The sequence below is a fragment of the Platalea leucorodia genome (assembly GCF_965183815.1).
Source record: "Platalea leucorodia genome assembly, chromosome: 17".
Lineage (NCBI taxonomy): Eukaryota > Metazoa > Chordata > Aves > Pelecaniformes > Threskiornithidae > Platalea > Platalea leucorodia.
In genome coordinates, this window is record NC_138839.1 from 888510 (window position 1) to 902411 (window position 13902).

A 13902-nucleotide genomic window follows, 5' to 3' on the forward strand; every position below is an offset into this window, starting at 1 on the left:
GTGCATCTACTTTGTTCCCTGGTTCACCGCTCATCTCTCGGCGACCAGGACGTGTCCTTCTGCAGACTATGTGGAAAGCTCACGCAAGTCCTGCTGTCAGAAACCTGCTCCCGTCGTCTGGGGTCAAAGTTATTTGCCTTCATTCTCTCTCCCTGACACACACAGACACACACACACACACGCTTCCCCTCCTTGCCCCCAGCTCCGCAGGGAATTTCCCAGGAGCCGGGTGCCGGGCTCGGGGCAGGGCACCTCTCCATCCCCATTTCCATCTCCACCACCATCACTGGCACCGGCGCTGCCCGCGCCGCCCTGCCAGCCCCCAGCTCTGCCTGACGCCTCCCCTTCAGGCAGCGGGTTCCATACATGCAGAAATACAGAACAATGCTTCAAATGCTCGGGAATGACGGAGTTAAGATATATTTTACGATGTCAAATTGCTATCGAGATTACACTGGAATACCCACAAGAACTACTGGGTGCAGCCAGCACCTACAAATAAATAGGAAGATCAATGGGTGAAGCACAACAGAGGCGGCTCCCGAGCTGGAGTGGATTGATGCCAGCGAAGTCAAACAAAGAAGAATTCAAATACCGGGCCAGCAAGGGTAATTTGCAGGGGCTGCACCATTTACAACAGTAAAACACAGAAGCCCCAGTATACCGAGATGACGGATTGCCCTGGAGGAGTTGCTCCGAATCCGCGCTCCTTGCACGGGCTTGGGCTGCTCTAGCAGAGCCCCGGGGGGAGCAGCACCCGGGCGCTGCCCTGCGCACCCACTGAGCGGGGGCATTTGTAATCCAGACACGGTAACACGTTACGCGTTGAATTGCACCCCGCTGCAGCCCAACGCCCCTCAGCGCGCACGTGAGACTGCCAGGACCCCGCGCAGCACCGCCGGGCCTCCCCCGCTCGGGGCAGACCCCCAGGACACCCCGAGCGCAAACACACCCCGCGTTTCCCAGGGAAGGCTAAAGCTTCGGGGGGTCGCTCCTCTAGCGAGACACCATCCGTCCCTGCACCGGAGGCGTCCCGGGGAGGCGTCCCACCCCACGCCCTGGAGAGCCGGCCACCAGAGCCGCCCAGGAGACACCCCTCCGCCCAGTGCCCAGCCCCATCAGGGAAAGGTTTGCTCTCATGAAACACAAAAAGAAGAGCAGATCTCACTCCGCTGCAGAAGTCTAAGGCGACCCACCCCTGTTAAACACCCGGCAACACCAACACCCAGCCCGGGGCCGCACATCTCTGCTGGCGCCTGTGCCCACCCAGCTCAGTGCTCACGAGAAACCACCTCCGCAGAAGGTACGGGTTCGGCCGTGGACTAAAACCTGGCCGGGAGCAACAGGAACCCCCCTTCTGCTCTCCGGCTGCCGGTCGGCAGCGACCCCGGTGCAGAACTCGCCCAAGGTGATGCTCGAGGCTCAACGGAGTCACAGGGAACGTTGCCAATGCCTTTGGAGATGTTTGGTTCAAGTCCGCAGGTAATCATCAGGTCCGGCAAGGAAGACTTCTTCCCAGGGCAGCTTCCAAAAATTTGGGAAAAATAAACCAGGCTGTGCAATTCCATCAGGAGAGGACAGAAAAGGGTACGGAAACAAGAGACTGCACATGTGGCTATGCGCAATACCAGAAGTTTCTACTTTTTTTTCTTTTTTTCAACTGCACGCTCATTATAATAAAGAAATGGAGCTGAATAATTAGTGGATGAGTAGAAACGTGTATCTGGACAATTCTAAAAAATTGCTAATATTTACGAAGGGCAGTTTACAAAAAGAACTGGAGGACTTTGGTCTGAACACTGCTGTCATTCCCACCCACGCCACGTCGAAGCAACCCAACCGAGACCCCTCTCAGCGTGCGACGCATGCAGACCCTCGCACAAAGCCGCACGGCGCAGTCGCCCAGGAGCCCTCTGCAAGCTTTGCCTTGGCACGATCTACGCGGGCCGGCCCAGGCTTGGAGCAGGGCGTGTGTTAAAGAGCAGAAGCAAAGCATGGTGAGACCCCGGGCAAGCTGGGAGACCCCAGCCCGCTGCCGCCATCCCCCCTCCTGCCTGGCTCTCCCAGCCACGCCAGTTTGGAGGGGCACAGCACGGCATGGACTGCTGCACTGACAGCAGCACCCAACTCCCTGGAAAGACTGGGAGAGGAGGGCTTGCAGAGCTTCCCTGGCAAACCGGTGGGCAAAATTACCTTTTTAATGCTATTAAATGATCCCCATGATTGTGGAGAGCGGGCTGCATCTTCTCCTGCCATGGCAGACCCAGCCAAGACCATGAGAGCAAAGGACGAGGCTCCCCGGAGCTCACTGGCCTTGGGCTGGGTCAGGAGGCAATTGGCTTGCTCTGTTCTTGTTTCTCACAAGGGGCTGAGCAAGCTTTGGTGTCATGCTCAATTTAGAAGCCATTTTCCAAAAAAAACCCCACATCCCACTCCTGGAATTCGTCTCTTGTGCCAAGAGAGGCCCATCCTTTAAAAGTTCACACCTAAAACCCGTCCCCGGCTGGCCCTGAGGCATCACGCCTAATACAGCAGGGACCACAGCTCTGCAAAACAAAGGGCGGACGCAGGCTTTCGGGCTTCTTCCCATCTACCTTGATGACATATTGGGCTACAAAAGTCTGGAAATACCCTCCACCACCGCCTCGAGCTGCTGCAAGCTGCCAGGAGCTGGGGGACCTGTCTGCTGCGAGCTCCCTGCTCGCTTCCCGCTCGCCCTGCCCCGCACTGCAACCCGCTGCCCTGCTTTTGGGAACACAACGGTGCACGAGCACCGCCTCCGACACGGGGTCCGCGGGCAGCAGGATGCACCCCGCGCACGTGGCATCGGGCTTTGCAACGGCCGGGCGCCCCGCGAGCGCCGGGGCAGCCAGGAGCCCTGCAGCAGCCGGCGGGCAGGAGGGGAGCTCCTCTGCTGCCCGCTCCTCTCGCCGCGGCGTTACGCTTCCTCTGACCTCCTACAGCAGGAATGCACTTTGTGAATTCGGCCTGGACGCATCCTTCGAGCTATAATCCCAGCAGGTTTCCGTTCTCCCTTTCTTCCAGACCAGCCTCCGGAGCGCTCCGCCATCCCTTCCAGAGCTGGAGGAACCACGGGGCAGCGCAGCCGCACTCCTCCTGCTTTTTGGGAAGCCTCTCCCCTGCTCCCCGCCGGCAGCCTGCCGCGCCGGCAGCGCGGTGCACACCGGCACCAGCCCCGGCCATCCCCCACCGCCCGCTGCTGCGGTCCAGTCACGTCACCACCGCTGGAAACGCGTTTCCAAAAAGAACCAAAACTATATATATATATATATGTATACATACATATATATGTTTATACATACACACACACACACGTATATATATGTATATATGTCTATCTATATATACACATATAGGTTTGAAAGGCAAGCTGCCAAAGTAGAAAACATCGGTTCACCTAGTTTGTATTATGCGTGTTAAAGAAATGAGACTTTTAGCCCATGACATCTTCTTTAAAAATGAGTATTTAAGATCTTCAAAAATTGCTACAGTACAAAAAGTGTTTGTGTGTGTATATATATATATTTTCTCTCTACATATATCGTACGTATGTATGCGTATGGACCGGAATGAATGACCCCACCAGAAGAGACACCCCACTTGTCCTCCACAACGTTTCTAGGCGTTATCGACTTGGCTTCGGCTTCTCGCGAAGTCTTTGCATCGGTACATGGCACATAATGGTATTATTGGCACAGGTTCAGAGTCACAGTCCGCGTCCGGGCTCCAGGCGCTCAGTCCTTCCCTCTCGGTCCCTCGCCGGTTCCTCTTCCTCCACGGGATTCTTTGCTCACCCATTTTTCTTTCTCTTCTCCAAAAACACACTCTTTGAAAAACGCAGTTCCCTATAGGCGTGTTCATTTTTATAAAAATATATTTGGCCCATAGAACGCTGCTCTTTGAGTCTCCTACTGGTAAACAGAAATGGTAGGTACAGGTAACCCATTATTTTTTTATATTTTTTACAGGTTCACCAATGGAATCCTGTAAAGGACGAGAAGAAAAACAAAGATTAAGTCACGACAGGGAAACACATCATGACTCACATCGCTGCTTTGATGCCCCCCAGGAGCCCAGGGGCTTCCCCCTCCTCCCAGCAGCGGCACAGCAGGGCTCGGGGAGCAAACACCGACGGCAGCGGGCGAGCGTCCCGGGGGAGCGGGGCACGGAGGAAGGGGGATGCCAGTGACCTCCCCCTCCCCAGCTGCCAGTCTGCATTTGGGACTGGGACCACTACTTCTGCCTCCCTGGAGGAGCCCCAGCCTCGCCCAGCCGGTTTTCAGCCGCGTTGCGCAGGGCAGCGCGAACGGAGACGCAGGCGTCGGGACAGGGATGCTTTTGGCGAGCAGTGGGAGTGAGTCGGAGGCTTTGGCCTGCCTTACTGCACCCTCGTATCTTCTCAGGGCGTTCTGCAAAGCGTGACTCATTTCTGAGCATCCTTGCATTCTGGCGCTTTTCATACTTGGGCTAAGAGCAGCGAGTGCTCTGGCAGATGAGAAGACGATGATGAGTACTAACAAGATTTTCTAAAGTTAAATGCCCTAAAGAAATCAATAGAGAATTGGTTAAGCATCAAAACCAGAGATCCTATTGAAGTTCTTCTTAAGCTATTTATTTGCTGCCTTCTGAAATATCTCTCCCTACTTAATCTTTAAACCTTTATGCAAAGACAATTACTCCCCATCATTAGCGTGCGGCCACTCGCTTTACGTGTTTGTGACTTTACCTATAGCGATACGTGCTGCAATACAGCTAAGCGGGCCTGAGACAGCTGCCCACGTGCGGGCTTTATACGCAGCAGATATATATACAGCATATGCAACGTGCTGCCTATCGAGTGCTCGTGACAGATATGCCTGAATCTACGCCGTGACCTCTGACTAGCTGGTTATTAGCATCTAGAAATGCAGCATGCTTTTTGTTCAAGGGTTCTTTCTTCAACCTTATTTTTAAGCAAGATGCTCAATATATACCATCTCCAAGAACAGCACCGAAGTCTTAATTAGCAAGACAGATTTTACAGAGCCCTTAATCTCCTGCACCGGGGCTGTGCTGGGACTGCTGCTACTCCTCCGAAGACAAGCCTGGATTTTTTGTGATGACTCATTATCTGTTAATGTTAATACAAAACATTTGCTGTTGTTAGGCAGAACGGGGCCATCACAGCAGCTGCTCGCCATGTTCAAAGCACAGAATTACCATACAATACTGTAAATTGTAACTGCCTTGTGCAAAAGCTAGGGTCAGATCAATGTTACCGTACCAGTATGATTTTCAGGTCTCCAACCGCCACTTCCCTAACAGCGGTGCCGAATATTTACGTGTTCTGGATGAATACTACTTAACGCATGCATTGCAGGATGTAAAATTTATATTGTATTCCAAATAGCCTCTTTGTGCAAAGTAGGTCAGTGCTTGATCAACCTTACAGATTTTTGTATAATCTCATTCCATGGGGTTTTTCAGCCAAAGAGAGTGGGATTAAGGACAAGAACAATGCGAAATCTCAAACTTCATTTCAGAAAGCCCCAAAGCCAGTATGAAATCAAACCGACACATCCACAGCTTGCTGCGGTGGCTGGCCAAAGCCACTCGAGTTTTCAGCAAATTCACCTTCTGGGTTGCGAAACGGCGGCTGTTCCCGCCTCTGCCTTGGCACCGCGTCTCCTCCGTCATCTGCCGTGATCGGGGCACGGGTAGTTTTGCTTCTCGTACCCCCGTGCAGAGAATCCTCCAGCGAGCTGCCTGGCACAAAGGCTTTCGTTGGCTGCTTCACCCTTCACCTAAAGCAGCCTTGGGCCGCTGCAGGCCCCCTCTGTGCAGGAGCAGCTGGCGGGCTGCCTGCTGCCCGGCGGTGACACCTGCCCGCAGGCCAGCGCTCCGGCGGGGCCCGCCGGCCGCGGCGCCAATCTGCTGGAAAGCTGCAACAGCTGCTCACCACGGGCGACGTCGCCCGCTCCCGGGAGGGCCAGCGCCCCGGCAGGGACCGCGCCGGCGGCACGGGAACCCTCCCCGTCGCTCCTGTTGGCACGGGATGGATCCGACCCCAGGAAATAACTTCAACATCTGCTTGCCGTGTAAGGAGATGCGTTTCGCCAGGTTCCCTGACACAACCTCAGCGCTGCCTGCAGCTCTCCAGGCTGGAGACTGTTCTGCGGCGCTGTCCCTTACATCTGCTCCCTGCGACCGCTCGGCCCAGCCTTACGATGCCACCAGCATCGTCAAATGCCAGACTGCCAGTCAGGCAGCCCGACGTTCGGCACTCACACGGCGCTGATGGACTGTAATACATACACTCCACATTAAACTCCAACCAGCCTCCCGGTGCTCATCGAGCTGGAATGTCCGCACGCCCTCTCTGCCCTGCCATCCCTCTCTGGCCACATCGTCCGTCTTATGCCTCCAACTCTGACTCTACACGTTCAGTAGCGCTAATTTGCTTATTAGACAGCTAAGAGCTGTGGAGTGCCATCAATTAAAACTTCAAAAGTGCTTTGAGCCTTTCTGAGGACAGGGGTTCCCAGCGCAGAGACCAGTGCAGCGCCCGACCCCTCCCGGTGTGTGGCTGTGTGCCTGCAGAGTGGGGAGAGCCCCCCAGCCTCCGCTCGCCCCCGCTGCCGGGGTGCCCCCTCGGGCCGCCCGCTGTCCCCCGCGCACGCCGAGAGAAAGCCGCGCGTAACCCCTCCGGCCAGGGAGCTCCGCGTGCTCTGGAGCATCCTTCCACCGCTGCCGAGATGCAGCGGGTCAACATCAACTGTCACCTTCGGGCTACGCTGCGGCTCCTGTAAAAGCCAGCTGGGAAAACGGCCATCCCTCCAGAAGAGGTGCAGCCCGAAGCAGCTGCATCTCCTTCTCCCCCAGCCTCTCCTCTAGAAACGAGAGCTGGAAAGGCATCCCGAGTCCCACCGCTCCTCCTGCGCTCGGCAGCATCTGCCCGGTGCCAGTACAAGGCAACCACGACGACAGGGGACAGCCTACCAGGGAGCTCATCGCAACGCCATCTGCTCTCGGGAGGTTTTACCTTACACAGTGACATGCGACACTTGAAATATTCATTCCGTCTGTGGGATGTCCCAACTGGCACAGATGCATTCATGCAAAATGCTGTTTGCATGGGGTTGTGATGCACCTTTCCACCGCAGGCTCCTGGGAAGCTCCGGGGAGCCACACCGGCCGCCGCGGGCTGCGGGCAAACACCGGGCGGCAGGGGCAGCCGTGCAGCACTGCCGCGCTGAGCAAAGCCCTCTCGAAGACGTACGCGCCATGACCCCGGCAGCTCCTCACTCTAACAACCGCGCCCCGGCAGAAGATGTAGGCAAACGTGCGTGGGAGACAGCACGGTGTGGAAAAAACATTAAGCGACCTTTTTTGAACTTCTACAGGATTTGGGTTGACCCCATTTTGGGACCAAGACAACTTCTCCTGTTACCTGTCCCGCGGTGACGTTCTCTACAGGACTCCCCACATATGGCAGGGATCTATGGCCATCGCCTGGTTTTTACCGTGACGGACCACTTACGCATGTGTATTCCAGAAATATCCCAGCACAAACACACATATGCACGTGTACACATGCAGAGAACAGTTTTTGGATTAATCTCATTTTGTTAACATTAATGAAACCAAACAGCAGCTTCCAGAACTGTATAAATAATTGAAACACTATTACAGAGCTAATGCTCCAGGTATGACTCGGATAGATTTTTCCAGAGCGCGTCAATACGCATTTTATGGATTCCATGAAAACAGGTCAATGAGAATTTCAAGGATTTAATAAGGCATAATGGACCGCCTTTGGACTATTTAAAGAAATCTAGGGAGATGACCAGGGCACGGTCTTTGCTGCAGAGTTTCACAGGACCTCAGGCAGGAGCGGTGGGAATTGCCCAGGCTTCCCATAGCAGGCACCAGCTCAGAGCTGCTCATTCTCCTTCCCTCTACTTCAGGCACGAGAGCTGCTGATGGCATCCAAGTGTGACTGGCTTGGGTTTTGTGTTGGGTTTGGTTTTGGTTTTTTTTTTTTTCAATAATTTTAAGCCAATGGACAGACCTCACAAACCACAAAGCCCGCGGTGGAAAAGGTACAGTGGATTATTGCCGTTTGCTTTCTGAAGCTAGTGCCCGCCCGTGCTGTTGAGCACGACCCTGCAGAACCTCTCTGTTCATCCTCCAGCCGCCCTTGCTCACTGACACCAGCTCTCGGCCAGGTACCTTCACACTTTGTCCCCCCGAGACAGCAGAGAGTCAGAGAAGTAATGAGAGAACATGGACAGATGAGGAGTGAGAGCCTTTTAAATTTCATCGTAGAGCCCCTCCAGGCAGGAGAGGCTCTCAGGGGGCCGAGCCGCGGGGTGGTGTCAGCCGGACCCTGCGGGCAGATGCCAGCGGGCAGAGGCTGAACCCTCGCTTTCTGCTTTCTGCCCTCCGCCGCGCAGGCAGGTGGGTGCACACCTCACCCGGCCTGGCCAGCCCCGAGCACAGTCGAGACCATTAACTTTTTATTCCCTTCCATTCTAATCTAATTATATTTCTGTGTTCAATAGCTGAGCATAATGTTAAACAGGCTATTCCAAGTAAGCTGCAGTCAGGGAAGGCTGGAAATTTCATTTACACTGAATATATGATTCATTACAGCAGGGACTTGAGACAGACCAGTTAATTCACCTGAGCGCGTGGCTTGAACGGGCACCGCTGCCCCACGGTGAGCCGGCACACCACGAACCCTAATTGCTTTTCCTGCCACTGCTATGGGCCGTGCCACCTCCAAAAGCAACACAAGGAGGCGGAAACGGCTCAAGCCAACTCAAAAAGGAAAAAAATCCCCAGACAATGTACTGTTGAAACCAGCACAACGTTGTTGTACTCCTTTGGTTGCAGCAGTATCCGAGGCATGAAGCCGGCTGCTGAGGACCGCGTCCATGGGCTTGCAGGCTTGGCTTCCCGCAGAGCAAAGGGGGGCACGGGAGGAGGAGGAGGAGGAGGAGGAGGCAGAAGAGGAGGACCCCGGCACCCTTGCAGCAGGAGCATGGAAGTGTTGATGACAGCAAACATCATCAAATGAGTTTTCGGTTACTGATGGAGCGTGCATGTCGGATGCGTGACCCTTGAATGAGACGGGCTGTCCATCATGCAACAGGAGGTTAATTACAGATCAGGCCATTTCACAGCACAGAAATTACTATCGCTTGTTGAGGTTTTAGAGGTGGGCTGGAACCACAAGATCAGGCTGAAGTTCAAGGCTGCCCCAGGGACCCTTCGCTCTCAAGTCCACATCCATCCCAGACCCTGACGCTTAGCTCATGCCCGTCTGTAATTCACCTCTGTGGAAAAGCCATTTGGTACCCAATGTCCCACCCATGGCGGGAGTTGTGTCCGGCCATCCCAGCCGGGCGAGCCACCCTGCTCGGGTCCGACGTCCCACACGAAGCGCGAGCGGGAGGATGGCACCAGGCAGGGAAGAGAGCGGCTGCCCGCGGGCAGGGGACGACGGGCACGGGGTGGCGGACACGGGATGGACGCGGGGGAGCGCGGTACGTACCAGGAAACAGCCCGATGGCGTCTGCCCTGCCCCCAGAAGTCAAACAGGCTTCGGCCAGTCAGCAGGAGATTTCAAACCATTTCTCAGACACAAAGGCCACGGGAATAAGATGCCGGTCAGAAGAAGAGGGTCTGCAGCGAGCAGAAAAAGGGGCTTGCACGTGCTGGCATATAACACACAAGGAGCAAGCCAAGGTGGCCTGCTGCAAAAATCAGCTTTTTTAGAGGAAAAAAAAAATATCGCTAAAGTAATGCTTTGAATGGGCTTATTGGCCTTGGAAACCAGGGTGCTGCAAAGAGGAGAAAGAAGAAAAAGATGGACTGCAATATTGAGCTTTACCCCTGTGCATGAGCACCTTTCAAGGCAGCCAATTGCTCTGGGGACGTCCGACCCCAAATGGCAGCAGGGCATCTCCTACCTGCCACCTCCCCGGCTCTCATCCCCAGCCAGCGGGGATCCGGGGGTCCGCCAGGCTGCCTGGAAAGGCACCGAGGCCAAGAGGTCCCAGAAAGCATCACCTGATGGCAGAAAAGCAACGAACCCCTTCCAGGCAGAACAAGGACACCCCCGCATCACTCAGCTGGGGTTCACATCAACATCAACGCACAGGTACGTTCAACGAAATGGTTTGACAATCCCTGCCAATTCTCTGCCTTCCAAGATCTGAGGAAACCCGAAAAATGTGAACTAGCAAACCCCCGCAGGCACACAGACGATGATGGTTAAAAAGATGTCTATTAAGCTGCTGGCTTCTGTCCTTCATGCAGGTGGACATCAGCTGCGGTGGCACGCACGCCACGGTCCAGCCAGGCTGCGTGGAGGGCTAGTTGCTCATTTTCCCCCTCAAAACGCTCCTCCTGATTTTTCCTCTAGCTTTGATGGGAAACATGCATTTCCCGCATGCTGAAACCGCAGCAGCGCCCAGTGCAAGGGCCCTGGGAGCCAGCCCGGGCGCGGGGAGAGGTCACTCACCCAGCCCTCCCGTCCACCTCCCTCCCCGCGCAGGCAAGGGGCACGCAGAGCGAGGGCTCGCATCTTTTACACCACGCCGCCAGCTGCTGCTAAGTCCCCTTGTTAATGCATCATTATTTCACGCCAGACAAATGGTTCATTTGGCTCTCGCCGCCCGCTTCTCCATTAATCACCCCGCTCATTCGCAACTCAGCAGCTCTTTCGATGCCGCTTAGGGGACAGCACGAACGCTGGAAGATGGATCCAGCAGCACTTATGTGCTGGCGGCAGCAGCCGGGAACCGAAAAACGTGCGGTGCAGAACACTGCCAGGGCTTGTTGAGCCGACTGCCCATCCTCATCGGGGGGCTGAGAGGTCCAGCGGCCGTGCCCATGCTGAGCTACGGGGCGGGCGAGCATCGCGGCGGCTTGGAGAGCTGGAGGAGGGCAGCTCCGCCACGTGCTCCCGGGGCCTGTCCCCGGGGAAGAGAGGGGGCAGCGGACCCCCGGGGAGGGACGGTGCTCCCCAACCCGCAGGGAAACCGTGCCGGCCGCCTCACCTGTTTCCATTGAAGGTTGTTTTATAATCCCCGGGCGAGCGCAACGCCTCCTCCGCGTAGACGGGCACGGGGGTCCGGACGCACTCATGGGAGCACTGCAGCGTCTCGTTGTAGGCGGTGAAGATGTCGAGGGTGCTGGGCACGCGGGCGGGGGCGAAGTCGGTCAGGTTCTGGCAGCTCTCCTCCTGCTGGTCCAGCTTGCGCTGGTGGCTGTTGCGCCGCGGACGCCCGCTCTGCGCGCAGCTGGGGCGGCGGGGGAGAGAAGAAGGGACACGACGCACCGCGCATCGCTGACGCTCGTCAGGGGAACGCGCGTTATCGGCCGTTAATTACACATCGCTCAATATTAGATTAGAATTCAGGCACTTTGGAAAGATCAGCCACAATCAAGCAGTTACTTGGCTTGCCCTTTTTTTTTTTAAAGGATCAAATTTAAATTTTAGATACAAGCTTTTTACCACCAGAGGAATTACTTAGCGAGTCATACGTTTGTACCTGCAGGAAATGAAAGCCTTTTTGTAAGTGAAAAGACACAGGTGAGGACAATGATGTTAAAACCTTTCCATTTGGGAGGCACCAAAAGGTTTTAACTTATTGAGCTCAGAATCTGGTCTGAGATGGCAGACACGCTCCCCCCGGCCGAGGGACGGCCGGCGGGGCAGCCCTGCTCCCCGGGGACTCCACCGCCTCCGGAGGCTCCCACAGGATCTCGTGGCCGAGCAACGCTTCTGGTTCGGTACGTGCGAAACAAGGAGAACGCCAGCTAGCAGGAACCCGCCCCAGATCAGGCTCTTCCTATTTAAAGGTCTAGATGCTGATTTAATTAAGATGTCACTTTTTTCCAAAAAGGATTGACAGTGCCTATCGTAATACTGGAGTTTTGGAAGTTTGCAACTCTGAGGGCAGCAGGAGCTGGGGATGCTGGCGCTGCCCGCGCTGCCTGCGGAGGGAGACCTGCGGGGCCAGGAGCACGAGGCGGCCCCGGCAGCGGCCCCGGCCAGGGCGGCAGCGTCTGCCAGCAGCGGGGCACAGCCTGCTCTGCACCAGCTGATGCGACCCAAAGAGACAGCCACTGAAACAACCGCCAGCTCCGCCACGGCACCTTTGCAGAAGGAGTAACCACAAGGACACTCGCGTGGCGCACAGCCCCCTGCCCGAGGGGGACAAGCGCCAGCCGAAGGACGGGGGCAGAGACCACGTCCCGTTTGGGGCCGGGGACCGAGCGTGGGATCTGGGTCAGCTCTGCCGCGGAGCCCGCAGCCAGCGCGCAGCCGGCCCTCGCCTGCACGAGCAGCGCTGGAGGTGAAACACGGCGTGAAAAACCAAAGCAGTGTGGCAAACGTTAGAGCTGAGCAAACTCATCGGGGTGCTGCTTTTCTGCCTGGGACACGTTTGACTGCTGACTGCGCTCGCCTGCACGTATTCTCCAGTGATTTCCCAATTTCACTTACTGTAAACAATTTCTATTCTGCACTGATCACTGTATTTATTTTTTTTTTCCCTTTTTGGCTTCAGCATTAGGTTATTCGAGCTGTTCTGCCAAGCTGTGGTCGGCCAGATCAATGACATGTGCTGCTTATGACCACTAGTAGAGAAAAATCCCAGAAGTGGTTTAGAAAGTATTTTCCACGCTCTTTCGTTGAAATACTGCTATGACTAGGGAACTTTACTAAAGTAAATCCTGTCTGAGACACAAACCGAGCGTCACCAGCTGCACTCCTGGTGCCTCCCTGCGGGCCCACTCCCAGCAAAGCAAACTCATCTGCGGGGCAAGTAACTTGGCACTTTCGGCCACCTGCAACTCTCCGTTAGAGCTCTGCTGAGATGAGGATGCCTCCGCAGCCCTGCAAACAGGTTTTCCTCTAATCCTGGGGAGGGAGCAGGCTTCTTCATCAACCTGGTTTTCTAATTTCCCCCTGGGCGCAGGAATCGATCTGCCGCAGCACCCGCGGAGAGCTCGGGCGGGCAGAGCGGGCAGGAGGCGGCCGTGCGGCAGCTCTCCCGCCGGCGCAGAGCTGCAGCCCTACCGTTACACCAGCAACGCTGACCTCAAAGTAGGCCAGTTTCCCTGGGAAAATAGGTAAAGCCATGAGCGCCTGAAGCGAAAAGCTAACCTATTTTGCCATACGCCCAGCCATGCCGAGAGAATAAACGGGAGCAAATTAAGCTGGAGGAGCGCACGAGTGCTCCGGGGCATGGGGCACGCTTCAAACCGGCAGCATCCGAGGGGCTCAGAAGGTGCCCTTCCGAAGGTCAGAAAATGCAATTGTTGCTTGCTGAGCCAGGCTGGCGTGCTAAGGAGCAGCAGCAAAGCTGCTTAAGCGAGGCGGCAGCGGAGATGCCACCCAGCGCAGGGCAGGTCCTGGCACCCTCGCGGGGACACCCGCTGCGGCCGAGCGCACCACTCTGACCTCACCAGGTGGCATCACGTTGCAGCGAGGCCACCCCGGAGCAGCGATGGGCACGTGTCCCACGTGGGGCTCGGCCACCCGACCCTGGCCACGTGCTGGTCCCCAAAGCCACCCACCATGCAGTGAAAGATGAACCCAGGTGCTTCAACCTCCTTTCAGTATAAAAAACCGATTTTCTCCTGCAACGCCCTTCCGAAGCCATCCCGGCGGATGCCACGGGCTTTAGCACTCGCAGCTGGAAAGGCACCCCTGTCCCCACCCTGTCCCCACCCTGTCCCTGTCCCCACGCCGCGTCCCCAAGCCAAAAAGACCCAGGAGGGACCTTACCAATTTTTTAAGACAAGAGTTGTTATCAGAGCGGCTATGACCATGATGAGGGACACGGTAATAGTGATTATCTGATGAACCGCCAGACCTGCAGA

At 55.9% G+C, this 13902-nt stretch overlaps 1 protein-coding gene across 1 annotated transcript in view; it reads right to left on the minus strand.

Annotated features, from left to right (window-relative positions):
• Positions 1 to 9617: 9617 nt before the first annotated feature.
• Positions 9618 to 13902, minus strand: part of AJAP1 (adherens junctions associated protein 1) — a gene marked incomplete at both ends in the record, with an annotated part of 34148 nt that continues 29863 nt past the window's right edge. Inside the window, 3 exons of the mRNA XM_082328881.1 lie at positions 9618 to 9690; positions 11070 to 11312; positions 13808 to 13895. Coding sequence (XP_082185007.1) covers positions 9618 to 9690; positions 11070 to 11312; positions 13808 to 13895 — 404 coding nt within the window. The remainder of the gene's footprint in view (positions 9691 to 11069; positions 11313 to 13807; positions 13896 to 13902) is intronic.